Raw genomic sequence first — 22,626 nt, forward strand, 5'->3', positions numbered from 1 at the left:
TATATTATAGAATCCCAGTTGTGCTTTGTTTATCAACATACATTTTTTTTTCTACATACATTTGTTTGTTTGTTTTTTTTACGTATTTTTACTTATTTTTAAACAGATATTTGCATATCAAGTTTTTTTTAAAATTTTTAAATGCCGGCATCCTGATGTATATATGTGTTTATCTATAAAATTTGTGTTTTGACACGTATATGTTTTGATAACTTTTAGTATATACTGTGAGACACATACAGACAGCTCCTCTTGTTAGAGTGCTTTCCCATATTTTTTGTTTTTCAGTTGTATTTTTTCACACACAAAGAGATTTGTGGGATATTTTTAAAATAAATGGTCAATGTGTAAATCTTCACCCATGTATATTACACCCACTCAATTGAGCTCTGTGTTTAATGTGTCTCTAGGCTGCCATTCAACTACTGCATTTAGACACCTAGTTTAGCCATCTGCTCCACTTTCCTCTGTGATTCTGATGGGCGTGTATACTTTATTTGTATGGCGACCTGCGTGCTAAGCCTAGTATTCACTCCAGATCCTCCAACTGCATCATGGAACTTGTAGGCAACAAATACATTGCAAATGAAGCAGTCTCCATAGTTAGTTTAATGTAGTTACTTAAAGGGACAATCAAGTCAAATTTAACTTTCATTATTCAGATAGAGCAGCAATTTTAAACAACTTTCCAATTTACTTCCATTAACCAAAGGTGCACATTCTTTTTATATTTACACTCTTTAAGTGACCAGTTTCTACTGAGCATGTGCAAGAATTCAGACTATACGTATATGCATTTGTGATTGGCTGATGGCCGTCACATGATACAGGAGGAGTGGAAAAAGACACAACTTCTAACTTTAAGTTCAGACTAAGTGCTATTGTATTGTCTTTTTATTGTGCATTTGTTGAGTATGCAAATCTACTGTATTTACTGGTCCTTTAACACTGCAATTATAAAATGTGTTATGTGCTAGAGGATTTTATTACTTACTGCACCATTGTTAATGCAACACTGTGTTTAAACACTTAGTTTTTTAATGATGCATTATACATATATAGTTAAACTTTATAGGCTTTCATTATTTGCAGCTTTTCTTATTCTCAGAGCTGAAAACCACGCTGCAGACTTAGCAAAGCTAACCCAGCTACATATATTTCCCTAATTGGCTTTATCAGAAAAAAATTCAAAACAACATACTTTATTCTAACATAATGACTGGGCTTAGGTCTGCAGCTGACAAGGCTAGCTCCAGAGTGGCTCCTCCAAATGAGGATAGTGGTGGATGGAGTTTGGCTATTGAAAAACAATTGAAGCAAACAATGTTAATTTTTTTACAAATGTTTATACTTGGCTGATATGTACAGTTATTCTATAGCAAGACAACATAAGTAGAGCAATAATATGTTCTAGCGCATTACAGTATTTAATTATTGCTTGTAACAATCATAATGCTGTTTGATTACATTAAAGAACATTTTATTAATTAAAAATGATCATAAAATCATAAAGGCCGGTTTAATATGTCTTTCTAATAATTTACTTGTATGAAATGTAACCGATCTTGTTCTTTTACATTGTTTTCCAGAAATGTCATCCTTTACTTCTGTCAAAACCACCACTGCTCTTAATTCAAATGTACCTCAAGATCTTTCCCGTAATAAAGGGATAGTGAAGCCTCTGCCACTTCCTGCACATATAGTGGGAAAGTCCTATCCTACATGTGAGTTATATTTTCCAAAATACATGTAAGGATTTATTAATCTGCATATATATCACTCACTTTTTTTTTTCTTTAATCTAGCGCCTCCCTCTTTTCAAGCTTCTGAGATTTGCAATGGAAATGTGAGTGGCGGAAGAACTATAGTATTAAATCCTGCACCTTCCCAGCCTGTCTCTCTATCACCATCCCCAAGTCCTGGCAATGTGACTGGAGAAATTGGAATGGAAACTTCCAAAGGTATTTTCTCGTAACCACCATGTAACCATATATTGGCTGTTAAACATGTCTGGCAAGTTGTAGGCTGCGGTGTGATCTTATGCACTAATGGTTACAATCAATAAATAAAAAAATATTTGGGGGGCATCTAAAACATGCTAAGGAGCCCTAAACAGGGGATAGTTTTAATGTTCCCCTTTAATTAGCATGGATTAATCAAATGACGACCACTGGTGAGCCCAGAATGTGTTCTGAACAATCCAATATGTTAATTATTCATGTTAAAGATATGGTGAAGCTTTAAACCTTCGCACACTGTCTGGTGTTTCTTGTTTGTAATGTTTTGTCAGACTTTATTCTAACATGCTTTTTTTCCTTTATGTGCCTAGCATCAGTTACATTTTCAGGCCCACCAAAGAAAAGACACAGAGGTTGGCCTCCTAACTCCCCAGTTCAAGCACCAGCGCTGCCAGTCTCTGCACCTCCTCTCCGTCCAGTCGCAAAAGCAGGTAGCTTGTTTTGTGGCATCTGGTGTTTTCTGTAATAACTGCCTTATTTATATTCACTAATTAATAGTGCAGTTAAAGGAAATGCTAGTTAAAACTTAAACTTTCATGATTCATAATTTTAAGATACTTTTTTTTAAATTTGCTTCTGTTATCACGTTTACTTCATTCTCTTGGTATCTTTTGATAAAAAGCATATGACATGCTCATCAGCAGCAATGCACGACTGGGAGCTAGCTGGTGGTTGGTGGCTACATATATGTCTCATCACTAGAGCTTGCTCTAAGTAGTGCATTGCTACTCTAGACCTGCCTTTAAATTAGTATTTAAAAAACTAATGCATTTTAAAAAATACATGTACAGTATATATTATTCTCAGGCTAATATTTGCTCTGAATACACCATTCTACCAATTACTTTTTAGGGTTTACTGTCTCTCTGTGTTCATTGCCTTTGCAGGGGTTAAAACCATAGAGCATTGCTTGCTCATAACAAACATATTAGAGCATATTACATCTGTGAATTTTTAATTCCATTTACTCATATTCTAGACATCAATCTTTTAAAGCCCGTCTTCCTCTCCTTATACATTTATACATTTTAATTGCAAGTCTTATTTTTATTGGTATCCTCTTAAATTAACTTTATTTATGTCTTTGTCAGCCTCTTTACCACAGCCAATATTGGGTGGAGTTTTTCAGCCCCAGCCTATTCCTGCTGGGGAGACAGTAATTGTGCCAGAAAATTTGTTAAACAATTCAGGTGTCCGACCTGTCATTCTGATAGGTAAGTTTTTTAAATTGCTTAAGTTATTAAATTACATTATAGAGGCAAGATTAATGCAGCTTTAACTTAGACTATATATATATATATTTTGCAGGTTTAACTTAGACTATATATATATATATATTAGAGAGAGATACATTTATTATATCCACAATATCCCAATAAATTGGGATATTTAAAAGACTTTCTATCCCATGGATTTTTTATATTTGAGTATCAAGGACGATAGTGAGTTGTCTCTTGTACCTAGTCCCAACTGCATGGAATATGCCTCTACAATCCGCTACATCAACACCTTCACTTTGGTTATAGATAGTCAGTACCTACTTCAGTATTTGTATTGATAGATTCTAGGGTTTGGATTGACAAAATCTCAATAACAATGTAGAATGTAAGCCTATAAGCCCAGCTGCTTTGTAGATCACATTTACTAGAGCTGATTTACAACAGTGAAACTCTTGGCAGTGCCCTCTATCCCTTTGTCACCTATAATTGTCACCTTGCATATTAGACCCATGTCTTTAGCATTGCGGAATCTGTTGGTGCTCTACAAATAACTATTAATAATAATGATTAAAAATAGCTTCATAAATATGTTCATACCAATATGAATACTACCGATGGTAAATACCTGACATTTACAACATATTAGGGGCTTATACTTATATTTTCAAATTTAATTTGAGTTTGATCTCATGATATTCTTTGTTGAAAAGCAAGAGCATCCTGAGGTTGGCAGTGTGTGCGTCTGGAGCTCTATATAGCAGCAGGTTTGCAAGAATATCTTTAACAATATTATACATTTTTGAGCACTAGATGGCATCAGTGTTTGCACGATGTATAACATTGTTAAAAACATTCATTAAAAAATGCTGCCATTTGTGGCTGACACGTTCGCTCTACCTACTTAGGTTTGCTCTTCTACAAGTTACCAGAGAACATAATACATTACATAATAGAAGTCATTTTATAGAAGTAATTGCATTTTACACTCTGTCTGAATCATACTAATGCCATCTTCTTAACACAGGGCTATTTGCACTTTTATGTCCGTTAAACAGAGAAGTCTTTAGAATATGTTAAAGAAATAACAGAGAACCTGGATACTTACTGTACAAATATGAAAAGTTAATGACACACAGTTCATTTCTGCATTTACCTGCTACCTACACACATCTTACACACCATTGGTTAGAATTCCCTAATACCACTGACTGATTGGTGCCATTCGTTTCCTGTACCTTTTGTTGCAGGGTATGGCGCACTACCTTACTTTTATGGCAATGTAGGAGATATTGTTGTAAGCCCATTACTTGTCAACTGCTACAAGTTACAACAGCTAGAGAAGAAGGAACTAGATCAGATGGGAGTGACCAGCAGCCAGTTTATGACCACTGAGAATATGATTCTGCTGACTATACAGTACCTTGTACAACTTGGTGAGTATTGAAAATATCAAAACAGGCATATTGTCACATCATAGAAAAAATACAAATATGTATAGAACAACCTAAACCTCATATTTTCATTTTTTTCTTGCTTTAAAGCATACTGAAATCAAATATTTCTTATAATTGAGGAAAAAAGAGTTGAGGGTTACATAACAAATATTCAAGGCATAACTGAGTGAGTGTATACATTTGAGTTAACAATCCTCACTTTTAGATAAACATGGGCATTATGGTTCATAGCGAAGCAAGTTTCGTTCTGTATGAGTGGTATGATGACAAATATAAGCATAATTTAATAGATTTAAGATTTTAAACTCCACTTGTAACTGGTGCTGATCAATTTTGCTAAACTGGGTAAGGAGCATAAGGTTAACACTGTTATAGTGTAAGAGTTACTGTTAAGAGGATAGTTAGGGTTGCGGTATAGGTGAGATAAACTGTATAGGTAGTCCTCCTTAACTAGGAGGCATATTATATGGGGGGTGGTGGTGGTTCTTTAGATGTGGTAGGTAGCATGTACTAAAAATCATGTTTCCATATAAAGACAAGATGGCTTATTACATCATGGCTCAAAAATAAACAAGCTACAGCATTGCAAAACGACCTATCCATATAAAACATCTCATAAACATATGGGTTACTAGAGGGAAAGTATAAATGGGTTGATTTCATGCTGGACTAGTGTCCTATCTGACATAGTGGAACCTTAAGTTCTAAACCATTTGCGTAGACATGGTTTATGTAGCTCAGTTAGGATATTATATGTAGGGAGACCATAAATGATAGTAGTAGTACGGGTCCAGTCCACGCTAGCAACATGACAAAAGTTTCACAGCAAAGCTACGCGTCGCATTACAATGGCCACGTCATCAGGTTATAAGGTTTGCACATTGTCACACATTAAAAAATGAAAAATAACAATAAGAACTAGCTTTAAGAAAAAAACGAAAAACATGTGCAGTGTTAATAGAAGCATCACCAATTACATTCCCCATAAACCTCCAAGCTTCAAAATAGTGTATAGCAATAAGAATCGGCTTAATTATTTTAGAGTTTTGTATAGCTCGGCTGTACACTTTTCAATCACATTTATGCCATAGGTGGCTCTTAGGGGACCAAGATAACTTGGATAGGGATCTACACATATATAGTAAGATAACTTACTTTATAGACTCAGACATCTGCTCCTGCTGCAAGCAGTCTGTGATATTATGACGGATGATGAAATATCGCTACATAAGATGCCCCCTTCCAGTCTTAAATACTAATCTAATCGGGGCTTTCTAGAAATCTATATACATGCGGTGGTCTAGAGTCAGTTAACTCTGACTATATAAATATTATTATAAGTGGCGGGCTTTTTAAAATTAAAATGTGGGATATAGTATGAGACATAAGGTTGTTATTCTATAATAAGACTCTATTAAAGCAGTTTTGTACAACTAAAGCAGGATGTCCATTTTCACACACAATCGCTCTGTCAATTTTTGGTCTGGGTGAGAAATAAAGAGATAATGCCATGACACGGCGTACTAAGAGGAGGAATCCTTTACCCCACACCAGATCGCAAGGCTGGACATATTCTCTGGGCTACCTCATTGAAATTCTGGACCTTGGTATACGAGCGGTGCTGGAGAAAACTGTCCGGTTGTAAGGAGAGTTCTGATAATATAAGGTAAAAGCCGTCCCAGGCTGCTGCTCCGCTGATCCGAACTGCATGCAGCAGGCCCCACAAGTCACTACAGGCCATCATAGGAGATGTTTCTGGCATCATAGTAGCAGTCCAGTATTTGGAATCTAGAGCTGCTGGCGCGTTGATCACGGGCATTGCCATAGAGACCGCAACCCCCTCACCCAAAGTTTGTTCCCTGAGGTGACTGTTGGAGAATAGTTCCAACGCTGATTGAGGACGTGTCCTCGCTATAATTAGTTCAGCCATCTGGTGACTTACTGTAATACTGCAATCTGCTGTATCTGCTATGCAGGTGATGCCCACAGTGCTTGGGGCTTTGAGCGTTCTGTTATAGATGTTTCGTCTTCGGCGTCCGTCCCATTCATGCGAGTTGCTGCTTTCATATGCTCTGTTCCCAATGAGTTCCTTATTCGATGCCAAGTAGGTGATGAATGCTAGTGCCCCAGAGCGACACCTCCCTTAGAAGCAACTATGAAGATGGGTGTACGGACAGCGTGTTCTTCAGAAGCTGCTTCTGCTTGCTGGGGCGCCATGGGGCGCCATTATGAGTAAGTACTCTAAAGCATTGCGGCAACCTTCTAGAAAGATACGCATCTCCTCCATAATGTGCTCTGTAGTCTCCATAGTTAGGCAGTGTAGTAGGCACCTAGCCTGAAGGTATAGCAATAGGCTTTGATCAGTCTCGTTCTCCACTGCAATTGCTGCTTGGGCCAAAAGATGGCTGCTCCCAGGATCTGTAATCAACAATGTATGCACCAGGATCGTGAAGTCCCTTCTATCTAATATTGCTCTCCTTAAGGCTAGCTGTGTAGGTCGTCTGTGCTTACTGATCTTCAATGATGGCCAAATATTTGAGCTTGAACAGTCGCCAAGTTCCGCCCAGTGGTGTATTTATGTTTTGTGCTGCCCTAGGCACTTAAAATTCTGCTGCCCCCCCCCCCCCCCTTAAAGGTTTTGGACATTTTTTGGGGGTCAGTGTGTAAAATGTTTTTGTTTTGTTTGTTTATTTTTCATACCAATTCAAAAGAAAATGGGCTAGCAAAACACTTGCATACAGGTGGGTTGAAATGCATGAATCTCATATCATTTTCACCTTGAGAGAAGGGAGAGAAAGAAGGGGAGGGGGAAGAAGAGAGCGAATTGAAAGCAGGAAGGAGGGGGAGTGAGAGAGAAGAGAAAAGTGGTGAGGTGAAGAAAATAGTGAAAGAAGGGAGCAAGGGAGGGAGTTGAGAGAAAGAAGAGAGGGAGGGAAAGAATGGAGAGAGGAAGGGAGGGAAACAAGAATACACTTTGAAACAATCACTGCCCTTTACATGCAACAACATACACTAATTACCATTATTCAAGTAATTAAACTTTTTAAGTGTCCATTTACTATTTACTAAATGGGTTCATGAATGCAGAGAAAGCTAGCTATTAGTAGCTAACATACATTAGCACTGAGAGTTTATGAATAGATATCATAAGCTGTTCTAAGCAGTACACAGACACATCCAGTCTGTTAGCTGCTAAGACCTGCAATAAGCACTGCACTCACAGACCCACCACAGCTGATAAGGGGAGGCAGTATATCGGCACACAGTCTTCTCCTCTAGCCTCACCTTGGCAGCATATCCGCGGTCAAGTTTCTCACCAAGAACGCTTCCACTGCAAAAATGCTGGCGCTCTAAATGAAGCAACGGTTTAAAGGAGCACTGCCTGTAAAGAGCGACCTTAATCAACTCATGTGCCTTGTCTTCTCTGTAAAAGCCTTCACTTTATCGCTCACTGTACTGTGTGCTGGCTTTGAAAGAGAGGATAGGGCAGATGTGCTGCCCCTCCTAAATCTGCTGCCCTAGGCACCGGCCTTGTTGGTCTAGGCCATAATATGCCCCCTGGCTCCGCCCCGTATAAAATCTTTTAAATCTTACTTGGAAGATCCCAGTTTAGCACTGTTGATGAGGTTAGTCTGGGACACCCAGTGTAAGGGGCTGGAAAAACAGGAAGAGCATATGAAAAGACAGATTACACAAACAGTAGAAAGCAGGAATCTGTAGACTTGAGTCTACATTTGATACTTTGGGGCTGGGTTAGGAGTCTGAAAATCAGCACAATGTTATTTAAGAAATAAGCAAAACTATACATTGTTAAAAAAATACTCCCAGATGGGCTGTATAAATGGATCATCTGCAAAACATTTATGCAAAGAAAAATCTAGTGTATAATGTCCCTTTAATACCGTTTAGAGTATAGTCATGTTTTTTATAGAAGTGTATGTGTGTGTATATGTGTATATATTTGCATACGAAGAGAGAAGCACTCTACCAGGAACAAACTGCTCATCAGCTAGTTCTTTGGAGATTTACCACCCAGAAGCAGCCTCTTTTAGACCAGTGTCCTTTTCACAGAGGAAAACTTTCCTGAAGTATATCAGTCTGATCCCGCCAAGTAAGGTCAGTCCAGCCCCGAAATACCAGGCAATTCTCCTCTGAACAAGGAACATTACAACCCCAGACGAGAGAAAAAGAGGCTGCTCCTGGGTGGTAAATCTATATATAAAATGTACTTTATAGTATACCATCACTGAATATGAAACCATTTTTGCATATGAAGAAACTGAAGTATTCTTGTTCATACTTTATTAATTTTACTATCTTTATTATTTATAAATTGTGGCATTAATAGGACAATAAATTAAATGACTTTCAAATTTACTTTTGTTATCTAATTTGTTTTGTTCTATGTTATCCTTTGTTTAAAAGCATACCTACGTAGGCTGAGGAGCAGAAAAGCACTACCGGATGCTAGTTGCTGATTGGTGGCTGCACATATATGCCTCTGGTCATTGGCTTACCTGTTGTGTTCAGTTAGGTTTCATTAGTGCATTGCTACTCCCTCAACCAAGGATACCAAAAGAATGAAGCAAATTTGATAATAGAGGTAAACTGTAAAGTTGTTTAAAAATGTATGTTCTATCTGAACCATGACAGAAAGAATCTGGGTTTCATGTTTCTTTAAGAATAGTGGTTTTAGTGGAGCTCAGCACACAAATGTTTCCCTTTGTTAATGAAACCTTGTTATATTCTTGTGCTTCAATTTTAGAAAATACAAATTTAAAAGATTATTAAAAGTACTTTCTTTAATATATATATTTTTTTATGTAGGTCCTGATCAAATACCAATCCGGGAAGTGTTTGAACAGATTGTACTCAAAGCTTTGCAAGAGTTCACTTATAAAGAACGCTCCTTGCAGATAGGATCCCCTGGGATTTGTGTGTCACAGGCACAACTACCGTGGCTTGCCAGACTTTCAGCCAGTGTATCGCTAGACCTAGTGCACGTACTTGTTACCCAGCATGCCCTGGCAGAGGGCATCTCAGAGACACTCAGATCTCTCAGTGAATTAAAGCACCAGCAAAAACTGCCAGACTATGTGGTAGTAATTTGTTCCTCAAAAGTGCGCGGCAATGAATTTTGTATAATTGCGCTGGGTAAGTAATCAACAGCAATATATATATTTATATTAAAGAAAATAACTCATTGTGAAGCTCATTAACAAATCTAGACAAGCCAGAAGGCTTATTTTTTCCACAGAAAACCTCTGGAATACATTATTTACAATGCAGCAAAGGATTCTCTGTAAGAGATGCAAATTAGATTCACAATGACACACCTTTTTACTTCAGCCTGCTTTTCAGCAGATTCCCTTAACGCCAAGTATCGCTGTTCACACAGCTTATAGACTTAGCTAGGGTTAAAGCAGGGATTTAAAACTATCCCAGGACAGACTGTTTCGTAGTTGTTGCTACTCATCTGCTGGGAGAAAGTTTAAATCACTGCTGGGTGAAGTTGATTCCTGGCAAATACAACAACATTTTAAATTAGGGGGAGGTAAAATGTTGTTGTATTTGCCAGGAATCAACTTCACCCAGCAGTGATTTAAACTTTCTCCCAGCTGATGAGTAGCAACAACTACGAAACAGTCTGTCCTGGGATAGTTTTAAATCACTGCTTTAACCCTAGCTAAGTTTATAAGCTGTGTGAATAGCGATACTTGGCATTAAGAGAATCTGCTGAAAAGCAGGCTGAAGTAAAAAGGTGTGTAATTGTGAACCTAATTTGCATCTCTTACCCAGAATCCTTTGCTGCATTGTAAATAATGTATTCCAGAGGTTTTCTGTGGGAAAAAACAAGCCTTCTGGCTTGTCTAGATTTGTTAATGAGCTTCACAATGAGTTATTTTCTCTATTTTAGTGGAGCATTTTAAACTCACTTTTTTACCTCCCCCTAATTTAAAATGTTGTTGTATATTTATATTTTAATATTTAAGACATTTCTTGTCATTCTGCCCTCGATTTGGTGTGTTGGATTTGTGCTAATTATTATTCCTCATTACACTTATTATTATTATTATTATTATTATTATTATTATTATATTTGAAAGTGTCAAATTTGTCACATTAAAGTGAGAATATCAATTTAAAATTAGTTTTTAGTTGCAGGTACAAAACCCAAAATCCAGAATTATTTAAAAATCCAGACTTTCTAAGTAATATAAATAAATATATATATAGATCAATACAATTATTAAAAAATTACTATGATTGGTCAGAGTACTATAGTATGAACAGAAGGCAAATATTTGTTTACAAGACCTACAGCTCTATAGAATGTTTTGTGCACATAAAGTGAATATTTTAGGAGTGATAACTTTCAAAATATATAATTTTACAAATGCATGTATATTTTAAAAATATTTCTATACTAAATTTAAATAAAAATAACAGCTTTTATTTCCTTTTTAATAAAATTCTTATATACAATTGGATTTATTACTAGTTGTATTAAAATACATTTCTAAGGTCCTGTTGCAGTAGAGCGTAACTGCAGAAAGAAATTATCATATAGTTTAGTGAGTTGATGGATTTTTTTCATCTGTGTCATGGCAGCATGACATTTAAATAGTAATATTTGCTATTGATTTTGTTGACATTGTAAGATAAGACAACCACATTGCTAAGCTGTTTGAATGTAATAGGTTTAATGAGAATTAATAACAAATGTTTGACTTTTTCAGGGAAATACCAGTCGCGAGTTCTTGCAGAGAGCATGCTTACAACAAGTGAGTTCTTAAAGGAGATCAGCTATGAACTTATCACTGGCAAAGTTGGCTTCTTGGCATCACATTTCAAAACCACATCACTTGGTAAGTTTATAATGCTTGCCCTGTCTGTATCTCATGACCTGTCTGTATGTTTGTTTAATTCCTTACCCTCTTTTTTTTATTTTTTTATTAATGGGGGACTGAAAAGTGAAATTAAATATGAATTACATTTTAGTCTTGTGGAATTGTAAATAAGTTTGACAATTGCAATTTGTGTGTGGTAAATTGATTACCTCTATTTAATAGGTGACGATTTAGACAAGTTATTGGAGAAAATACAGCACAAAAGAGGAGATAATGTTGTTGTCCCTTTTAATGGTGATGTCAAGGATTGTGTATCATGTCAAGAAGCCGCTAGCATGATTCCTACTCAAGCCCGAGGTAATGTTTTCTCATTTTATGTTTAAATGCTTTTATTGAGAAAAAGTTTCTTTTCCTTCCCATATTAGTTTCCAGCAAGCAATACATACAGTACATATAGAAATACAAGAGAGAACATTTGTATGTAAAATTTTTTAAATTACATGAAACAATGCCACTGAGTTTACACAAACAAAAAAGAGAAAAGAAAGGAACCCCCCCCCCAACCTTAAATAAACAACATGAATTGGGGTCCACACTGACTCTTCATGCACCTAAATGAATAACTTACACGTCTAAAACTCTGGTTTTCAACCTCTTTTGCTGTTCATGTAGTTCTAATATAGTATCTTCTTATAGTTCACTACGAGTAGTCCTATTTTGACTTGTTCCTGCCAACCCCCTCATATTGACATAATCTGTATCTTACGTTTCTGACATTCTCTGGTCCCCCCTTCCCGCTATCTGAATTGCTATTTAAAATCTAATATGTCCACAACTTTTCAAATGCTTCTCTGGTATTCAGAATCCATGAGGCTGACTCATACATATTATATGTATAGGTCCAGTTTATTCCTTATCTCTCCCCATGAAGGGGTCCCTTCCTTCCAGTGGTAAGCTATGCACTTTCTGGTGACTGTGCAGAGGATTCTAATCAATGTGTTAATGTTCTTGTTGTTTTTCTCGTTATGTACATTTAATATTGCCTGTGCTATAGTGAGGTGTATCTCCTCCTCTAGAACATTGCTTAACAAAGTAGATAAGGAGCACCACTCCCACCACATGTGCTTAAAGGTGCCTCTCTACCCGCATCCTCTATAGCAAAGATTTGAATGTTGAGCGTGACAAATGGGAGGTCACCACCAGGGTCAGATACCAACAGTAGGCTGTCTTTAGAGAATTTTCCCTTAGATCTGCACTAAGCAGTCCTTTAGTGACCATTCCTAGTATCTCCTCCCATGTTTTCTCATTTTAAAGGGACATGAAATGAGAGAGAGAGAATACAATTTCCATCCAAAGGGGAGCAGAGTCCACGGCTTCATTCATTACTGTTGGGAATGAAGAACCTGGCACCAGGAGGCGGCAAAGACAACCCAGCCAAAGGCTTAAATACCTCCCCCACTTCCCTCATCCCCCAGTCATTCTTTGCCTTTTGTCACAGGAGGATGGCAGAGAAGTTCTGAGGATTCGGAGTAGTCTCTTATGGAGTATAGTACGCTTCACATTGGGATTGGAGTTTTAAGTAGTCCTGTCAGCCTCTCAGTGAGAGCCTGGGAGAAAGTTAGAGTCCGGAGATGCAAGGAGAGTCTTTCAGCGAAACCATCCCGACTCATATTAACAGCTTTTCAAGCAATCGGCAATTGACGAGTTTTGCTGCCTGCTTTCTGCATTCAAGTCCATGTCAGGAGCAAGGCTACTAACCTGTCACACTTGAAGGGCCGTGTTCTGTTCCATGGTGTAGATTCTGGTAAGATCGTTTCATTTTTTTATTCATAATGATAACACGGAACACAGAGTCACAGTGTGACGCCTTTAATCTTTAAAGAATCAAGGGTTAATATTCCTGTAAAGGGGATTATTGAACAGGGGGGTTTATACATGATATTGTTTATTGTGTTATTGCTGGGTTATGTGCGAGATGAGGCTCTGGCAATGTGTGGAACTTCGAGGTTACTGGTGCGAGTATTCCGCGGTCCTTTTTGGTGCATTTTCTCCTTAGTGCAAGGCCGGTCCTGCCAGGCATTCCATGTGACCAGGTGTGCCTTTCTCTCTTCCTCTGTTGATCGGCAGCGCAGGAGACTAAATGGTTTCTGTAGTCCAGATCCTAGTAGGTGGTGAGTGCCCCAGCCATTGGCGGTATAAAGGTGCCTATTTATAGTTAAGCTAGCCCGTAATTAAAGCGCAAGCTATGGAGGACTCTGTTAAAGAGGGAGAACCCTCTAACGCATCAAAGTCTCATTCCTGTGTTTATTGTGAGGAGGTTCTGGTAGATCAGCCTGCTCAACTATGTTCCACATGCCTTGATAAAGTTACGACATCTAAATGTAATGGCATGTCTAGTACTACTGAGCGTCACCTCTGAGGATTCCTCGTCCCGTGAGATGCGTTCCCTGCATTCATCCTCCAATTGCACATGCAGCGCCCCAGGGTCCAACCGTTACTCCTTCGGGAGAGATTGTTGGCCGTCAAACTTTGCGGACCAACTGGAATCTGCGGTTTTCAAAAGTTATCCATGCCTTACCCACGTTCTGCTAAGTGCAAGCGTAGGGTGTATCATGGCGGCCCCGGCCCAGGGGTTGTCTATGCCGATGGAAATCCCAGAGGCATTATACGATGACGAGGCTCATTCCGACTCTTCAGAGGAGGCCCCTTCTGGGTCGGAAGTCCATGTCATCTAAACCTCTGACTGCGGGAAGGAGCCTGATTTTGGGTTTAGATGGAGAATTTGCGCTTTTTGTTGAGGCAGGTGCTTTGCTACTCTGGAGATTCCGGAGCCTAAGATTCCCAGAGGAACCTTCACTTCCTAAGCTAGGTAAGGTATACAAGGACAGGGTAGTACCTCAGACTTTCCCGGTTCCCATTAAGATGGCTAATATTATTCAGAATGAATGGGACGCGATTAGGTTCTTCCTTTTGCCCTTCTTCCTTTAAGAAACTGTTCCCCGTTCCGGACTCTCGGCTTGATCTGTGGGGGGTACCGTCTCTAAGGTGGATGGTGCTATCTCTACGCTCACGAAGGAGGACAACTATTCACCTCTGAGTATATTTAGCTATAGCATCAATAAGCAATATTGGCTAAATTCTTATTGTTTATATACATTTAGTAGGAACTTAATTGATCATGATGCGCAGTTTGTATCCATTTCAATTGCAATAATTTTACTTTGAATATTTTTGTTATTTCGTGCATAACTCCGCCTAGCGATCCCTGATTGGTTAAGGAAACGATCACACTTGTTGTGGTACGGTGCTATGGCAACGTTATGCTAACGTGAATGAGCACCCCTTTCAAGGTTTACATGTTCCAGCTGGGAGATCGTAATACGGATATGCAAGGAGGATAATAAATCGATGTTACGGCGTATGGGTTAATCCAGAAGGAAGGAAGGAAGGAAATCGCCTTACTGGTTGTTTATATTTGAGATCCTTTTTATAAGGTAGATGTTTCTAAGGACGGCCAATGGGGCTTCTCTGTTTAAGGGTCATTTTATAAAAAGTTTACGCCGGGGTTAGGTTCCAGAAGGAATGGTTGTAATCCAAAACCATTGAAAAGTGAAACCCAGTTTATAATGTAAGTCAGTGGGAAGTGAGGGAGAGAGGTTCCAGGCCCCTCTCAAAATTGCCATAAGTAACACCTAATACATTATTTTTAAAGCTTTGAAATGAAGACTTTAAATGCTAAAAAGCATTATAAACCTAATAAAATAATCACAAACACATAATATATAATTAAACTAAGTTTAAAGGGACAGTAAAGTAAAAAATCTTTTCATGATTTAAATAGGGCATGTAATTTTAAACAACTTTCCATTTTACTACCAATTATGCTTTGTTCTCTTGGGTATTCTTAGTTGAAAGCTAAATCTAGGAGGTTTATGTGCTAATTTCTTAGACCTTGAAGACTGCCTCTAATCGGGAAAGCATTTTGACAGTTTTTTCTCGACTAGAGGGTGTTAGTTCATGTGTTTCATATAGATAACATTGAGCTCTGGCATGTGAAGCTCCTAAGAGCAAGCACTGATTGGCTAAAATGCATGTCTGTCAAAAGAACTGAAATAAGGGGGCAGTTTGCAGAGGCATAGATACAAGGTAATCACAGAGGTTAAAAGGGGTGTTTATATAACTGTGTTGGTTATGCAAAATTGGGGAATGGGTAATAAAGGGATTATCTACCTTTTTTTAAACAACAAAAATTCTGGTTTTTACTGTCCCTTTAAATGAACAAAAACACTTGCTAAACAGCATTATAAAACCTAATAAAATAAATCACACAACCACAAACTTCACTTGCATTTTTCTGCAAACAGTTCTTTCTATGCATTCCAATCTGGACTGATTTTTATAGACAGGAAGATCTTGTTTCTTTGAAATCTGCTTGATAGCTCAGGTCTGGTTAAACTGATTAATTTCAGCTTGCTTGGCTGCAACACAAGCGGACAGCTCCAGCTACTGGCTATTTTAATAAATGCACTGCTTCTCAATGCTTTTCAATAGCAGTCACATGACTGGAAAAAAAGGTTGTTATTCTGAAACGGTTGTAAATTGAAACGTTGTAAGACGAGGGCCACCTGTGTGTGTATATGTATGTATGTATATATATATGTATGTGTATATATATATGTATGTTACTATATATATATGTATGTATATATATATATGTATGTATATATATATATATGTATGTATATATATATGTATGTATATATATATGTATGTATGTATATATATATATGTATGTATTATATATATGTATGTATATATATATGTATGTATATATATATGTATGTATATATATATGTATGTATTATATATGTATGTATATATATATGTAAGTATATAATATATGTATGTATATATATGTATGTATATATATATGTATGTATATATATATGTATGTATTATATATGTAATGTCTATATATATGTATGATATATATATATAGTATATATATATATATATATATATATATGTATGTATGTGTATATATATATGTATGTATGTGTATATATATATATAATATATATATATATATATATATTATATAGTATTTTTATGCCATGATGTTTGGATTTTCTTATAAACTGTTATTTCTCCAGTTACATGGGATTAGGTGTTGAGTGTGTGACATCATGCAGTAGAGGAATGTGACAACGAATATTTCTCTACTTTTGTAAGCTAATATTTACCTGTACCTGAGAAGGCGGGAGAGTGTGGAGGAACCAATGTTGTCCTCATTTCAGCTGCAGACTATCTTAATCATGAATCAAGTGACTCAGTCTCAACATGTGTATGTAAGGTGATATTACTCATGTGTACAGTGATAGACCTATAGTTAAGTATGTTTATTATATTGCTCACAAACCTGCCTGCCAGACATGAAAGGGTGCCCACTAGCACATTGCACACGCCGTTGCAGAAATTTTTCTAATTGATTTTAATTATTTTATACTACTTTTAATTTTTGGGTATTTATTTTTTTATCTGGTTTGTGAGCTTTACTTGAGGGATTTATTTCCTCCTTGGACTGTGGATCCTGTTTTCTGGAGTGAGTTAGCTGGTGGACTCTGATATACCAGCCTGTGTTACTTGCACTGTATAATAGTGCGCAACCTTTGTGAGTATTTAATCACAGTGGGGATATATCAGTGGGAGCCTGGAATTTTAAGTGACCATCTGCACTATTGGAGTTTGTCTGCCCCTTCCCCTGTGTCTTTTTCCTGCACTACAGTTTTGAGGCCACATCGAATCCTGTGGGAGCTAGCTGGTGGGCTCTGATCAATCCAGCCTGTGTGATTAGCTCTGTATCATAGTGCGCTCTCTCTGTGAGTACCCACATTTAGAGAGGGTGTATTTTTGAAAGAATCATCTTGTTGTAACATACTGCACCATTGGAGCGCCTTCTTCCTTTTGTCTTTATTCTTAGATTGTCCATCTGTATATAAGAAGAGCTGACCTTGGTGATCATCTACCTTCAACGACAGCCTGTGGAGGGCGCCTTTGTTTTTTGTTACCATCACTTGGATTGCTACAGTTTGGTGACTTTTGTTGTTTGTCGTTTAAAGAGCCCATGGATAAAAAGCTGGAAAACATGTTAAGAAAGATGTTTCAGCACACAGGGGTTGGTTTTTCAGCCAGAAGCCGGCGGTTGCTGGAGCTGCGACATATTGGTATGTATCCCTGTGTGAAATGTTCGAGGGGGAGACTTCCATCGACGAGATACAGTATAAGATTAAGGCGCTGAAGGTCGACAATTCTTTCATCTGTGATTCCAATATGCAAATTATTCGCCTGAACATTAAGGTGTCAGGTTTTTCAGTTTTAGCTCGCAGGGCTCTGTGGCTAAAGTCTTGGCCTGCGGACATAACTTCTAAGTCGAGGCTGTTGTCCCTACCTTTTCAAGGAAAGATTCTGTTCGGTCCAGGATTGGATTCGATCATATCCATGGTTACGGGAGGCAAGGGAGCTTTCCTACCGCAGGATAAGAAGGCTAAGCCTAAGGGATCTACTTTTCGTCCCATTTGTGCGGACAAGGCCTAGCGCCAGCAGCCCGTCGCGAAAGCGGACCAGTCCAAGGGAACGTGGAAGCCGGCTCAATCTTGGAACAAGTCTAAGCAGAGCAAGAAGCCTGCTGAGACGAAATCGGCATGAAGGGGCGGCCCCTGACAAGTCTCTGGACCAAGTAGGGGGCAGAAGCCTGGTTGCAGGATGTTCAGGACCCTTGGGTTCTGGAAGCGGTCACCCAGGGTTACAGGATAGGGTTCAGATCCCATTTGCCCAGGGGCAGATACTTCCTGTCAAACCTGTCTTCAAGACCAGAAAAGAAGCTTTTCTAGAGTGTGTGAGAGATCTCCCCTCTCTCTGCGTTATCGTACCAGTACCCCAAGCAGAACGGACTCTAGGGTACTATTTCAATCTTTTTGTGGTTCCAAAGAAGCAGGGCACGTTCCGCCCGATTCTGGACCTAAAGTGTTTTAAACAAGTGTTCCATCATGCAAAATGGAAACGATCAGATCTATCCTGCCCCTAGTTTCAAGAGGGACAGTTTATGATGACTATAGATTTGAAGGACGCTTACCTTCATGTGCCCAATTCACATGGACCCACTTCAAGTTCCTAAGATTTGCATTTCTGGACCAACACTTCCCAGTTTGTGGCCCTTCCTTTTGGTTCTGGCGACGGCCCGAGAGTCTTCACAAATTCTGGGGGCGCTACTTGCGGTGGCCCAGATCCAGAAACATTGCTGGTGGTGCCTTTATCTGGACCGAACATCCTAGTCCCAGGCGCCGTTGCTCAGTCCTCGCAGAGGATCAATTCGAGGGCTGCTCTTCTTTTGCTCCAATCTCACGGTTGGAAGATCAACTCAGGAAAAGAGTTTCCCTGGTTCCCAGCAACAGGGTGGAGTTCTGGGCAGGATAATAGACTCTCTGAAAATATTTCTCACAGACCATCGACGCAGGAAGATTGCATCCACCTGTCTTGCCCTTCAGTCCTCCTCAAGTCCCTCGGTGGCTCAGTGTATGGAATGTGATCGGACCCTCAAGGTTTCAAGCATAGATGTCAGCACATTCGCCAGGTTCCATCTCAGAACCTCTTCAATTGTAGCAATGTTGAGACAGTGAAACGGCGATCATTCCAGATCTATCACAGCAGCATATCTAGGATGCCTCGGGACTCGGAAACTCCCTCTCTTGGTGGATCCCGTCCGGAGAAACGTGTCCATGGAGGACATCCTTCTTGAGAACGTCCTGGGAGATTGTGGCCCACCGGACACCAGTCGGGCAGGATGGGGGAGCTGTTTGGGGTGCCAGGATGGCACAAGGAACATGGTCCCCCGGGAGGAGTCTTCTCCCTTCCGATAAATATTTCGGGAACTCCGAGCATTTCTACAATGCTCTGAGGGCGTAGCCTTCATCAGATTCCAGACCGACAACATTACCTCGGTGGCTTACATCAACCATCAGGGGGGTTACGAAGAGCTCCCTAGCAATTGAGGGAGGTGTCTCGGATCTTGGAGTGGGCGGAGTCCCACAGCTGCTCACTCTCAGTGATTCACATTCCAGGTGTGGACAACTGGGAAGTGGACTTTCTCAGCAGGCAACCCTTTCATCCGGGGGAATGGTCTCTTCACCCCGAGGTGTTTGCAGAGATTTGTCTCAGATGGGGAACGCTGGAGATAGATCTCATGGTGTCCAGACTTAATTGCAAGCTACCCCGATATGGATCGAGGTCCAGGGATCCCCAGGCAGAGCTTATAGATGCCTTGGCGGTACCTTGGGGGTTCAGCCTAACTTACATTTTTCCACCGTTACCAGTTCTACCTCTTGTAGTGGCATGCATCAAACAGGAGCGAGCTTCGGTAATTCTGATTGCTCCATCGTGGCTACAGAGGACGTGGTTTGCAGATCTGGTGGGGATGTCATCCTCTCCACCATGGAGGTTACCCTGTCGCATGGATCTGCTGGAACAGAGGTCCCCTTTCAACATCGGAATCTAGATTCTGAGTCTGACTGCGTGGAGATTTTATGCCTAGTCTTGGCCAACAGAGGTTTTTCCGAAAGTGTGATTGATACTCTAGTCCAGGCAAGGAAGCCAGTCACTCGTCGCATCTACCATAAGGTGTGGACTCGGAGGACTTGTCCTGGTGTGAGAAGCATGGATATCTTTGGCACAAGGTGAAGGTATCCAGGATTCTGTCCTTTCTCCAAGACGGTTTGGAGAAGGGTCTTGCCGCCTGTTCCTTAAAGGGACAGATTTTGGCATTATCGTCTTGTTACATAGGAGGCTCGCTGAGCTCCCTGACATTCAATCTTTTGTTCAGGCTCTGTCTAGAATCAGGCCGGTCTTTAGACAGTTTGCTCCTCCATGGAGCTTAAACTTGGTCCTTAGGGTATTGAAGAAGGTTCCGTTTGAGCCTATGCATTCCGTTTACATTAAGATTCTGTCCTGGAAGGTTCTCTTCCTGTTGGCTATTGCATCGGCACGCCGAGTATCTGAACTGGCTGCCTTGCAATGTGATCCTCCTTATCTGGTTTTTCATGCATATAAGGCTGTACTTAGCACTGGCTTGGGATTTCTTCCCAAGGTGGTGTCTAACCGTAACATCAATCAGGAAATAGTGGTTCCTTCCTTGTGTCCTAACCCTTCTTCTAAGGAGAGGTTACTTCATAACCTGGATGTGGTTCGTGCATTAAAGTTCTATCTTCAGGCTACGAAGGATTTCAGACCATCTACATCTCTTTTTGTGGTGTATTCAGGGAAGCGCAAGGGGCAGAGGGCCTCTTCTACTTTTGTCCTTTTGGTTGAGGAACTTGATTTGCTTGGCCTATGAGACAGTGGGACATAAGCCTCCTCAGAGGATCACGGCTCATTCAACTAGAGCTGTGGCTTCGTCTTGGGCCTTCAAGAATGAGGCCACTATGGAGCAAATTTGTAAGGCGGCTACCTGGTCCTCCTTACACACTTTTTTTTTTTACAAGTTTGATGTTTTTGCTTCTGTGGAAGCTGTTTTTGGGAGAAAAGTTTTACAGGCTGTGGTGTCCTCAGATTAGGGTCACCATTTATGCACTGATATTTCTCCTACTGTTCCTTGTTCCCTCGGCAGAATGACTGGGGGATGAGGGAAGTGGGGGAGGTTTTTAAGCCTTTGCCTCCTCCTGGTGGCCAGGTTCTTAATTCCCAACAGTAATGAATGAAGCCGTAGACTCTCCTCCCCTTGATGGAAATGAAATTATCAGGTAAGCATAATTTTATGTTTTTTTTAAAAAGGTTTCCAATTTTCTTCTATTATCAAATTTTCTTCCTTCTCATGTTATTCTTTGATGAAGAGATATCTAGATATTTAGTGTGCACATGGTTGGAGCACTACATGACAGGAAATAGTCCTGCCATCTTGTGCTCTTGCTAATATATAGAATTGCTGCAAAACTGCTGCCATATAGTGCTACAGACACATGCACACTTCTGAGTATACATGTTTTTCAAAAAAAGGATAACAAGAAAATAAAGATAATTAGATAATAGAAGTAAATTGGAACGTTGTTTAAAATTGTATGATCTATCTGAATAATTAAAGAAACACATTGGGTTTTAATGCCCCTTTGTTTTTCTTAACATTACTGTGTTTTTTCATAGTTAACCCTATACGTAGTAGGTGATAATTCTAAATGATTTGGTTAATAGCATTATATTTCTCTCTCTTTGCTTTTTTTTTCTCCTACTCACATCCGAGCTTTCTAGAGTTTTTTTGTGTTTTTTTTTCATAGACTGTTGAGGATTCACGTGCTGCAGTACAATCAGACGTTTAAAAACTATCTGCACCTGCCTGTGGTAGTGACCGCATAGTAGCAAGAGATTAGTTAGGGAAGCTTTGCACTCTTAGTTAAGTGTTGTATTTACGCATAAAAAAATACAAAATAACTATTTTTTTTTAAATTTTTTAAATAATATTGCACAGTTAGAGGGTTATTGGGTGTGCTGAGGGTTGTACCCTCCTGTTTGTTCTTGCCTGACTAACCTTTTCTCCTTTAACATGAATCCATAGAAAGAGTCATCCATCGTGAATCTGCTCTGTACATAATAATGTACAGCAGAAACCAAGCTCCTGTACTTTATGTAAATCTAACACACAAAACTTTGCTAACATTATGTTGGTCACAGTAGTATTTGCTAATTCTCTACCTACCCATCTGCTCAGAAATAGGTCTCTGGATTCCGACCCTCAGTTCTGCCAAAGGCCAGTCACAACACAAGTGACTTCATTATTTTGGCTAGTTTCCATCCTTATAAGTGAGTGCGGCATACTGAATTGTTAAGTGGCCTCCATGGAGAGTCACCGTGTGTATGAGTTAGTGGTTGATGACCATCTACCTTGTTTTCTCTCTGCGCCACATGGCTTTTTCAGACTTAAAGGTGTGGGTTAAGCTGCATTAATAGTGATATGGAGAACATTCTCGACAGTGGTGACATTGCTTCACTTTTAATGTATCTAACTTTTTTTCTAGCGGCTTTTCTGCACATCAGTCCTCAA

The 22,626-nt window shown here is 39.2% G+C and overlaps 1 protein-coding gene across 1 annotated transcript in view; it reads left to right on the forward strand.

Annotated features, from left to right (window-relative positions):
- GREB1L (GREB1 like retinoic acid receptor coactivator) overlaps nt 1–22,626 on the forward strand; it is a 113,420-nt gene that overhangs the window by 35,287 nt on the left and 55,507 nt on the right. The window contains 8 exon segments of the mRNA XM_053714969.1: nt 1,590–1,724; nt 1,806–1,961; nt 2,330–2,449; nt 3,110–3,232; nt 4,486–4,671; nt 9,520–9,846; nt 11,433–11,561; nt 11,766–11,905. Coding sequence (XP_053570944.1) covers nt 1,590–1,724; nt 1,806–1,961; nt 2,330–2,449; nt 3,110–3,232; nt 4,486–4,671; nt 9,520–9,846; nt 11,433–11,561; nt 11,766–11,905 — 1,316 coding nt within the window.

This window comes from Bombina bombina, chromosome 5 (assembly GCF_027579735.1).
Source record: "Bombina bombina isolate aBomBom1 chromosome 5, aBomBom1.pri, whole genome shotgun sequence".
Taxonomy (NCBI): Eukaryota; Metazoa; Chordata; class Amphibia; order Anura; family Bombinatoridae; genus Bombina; species Bombina bombina.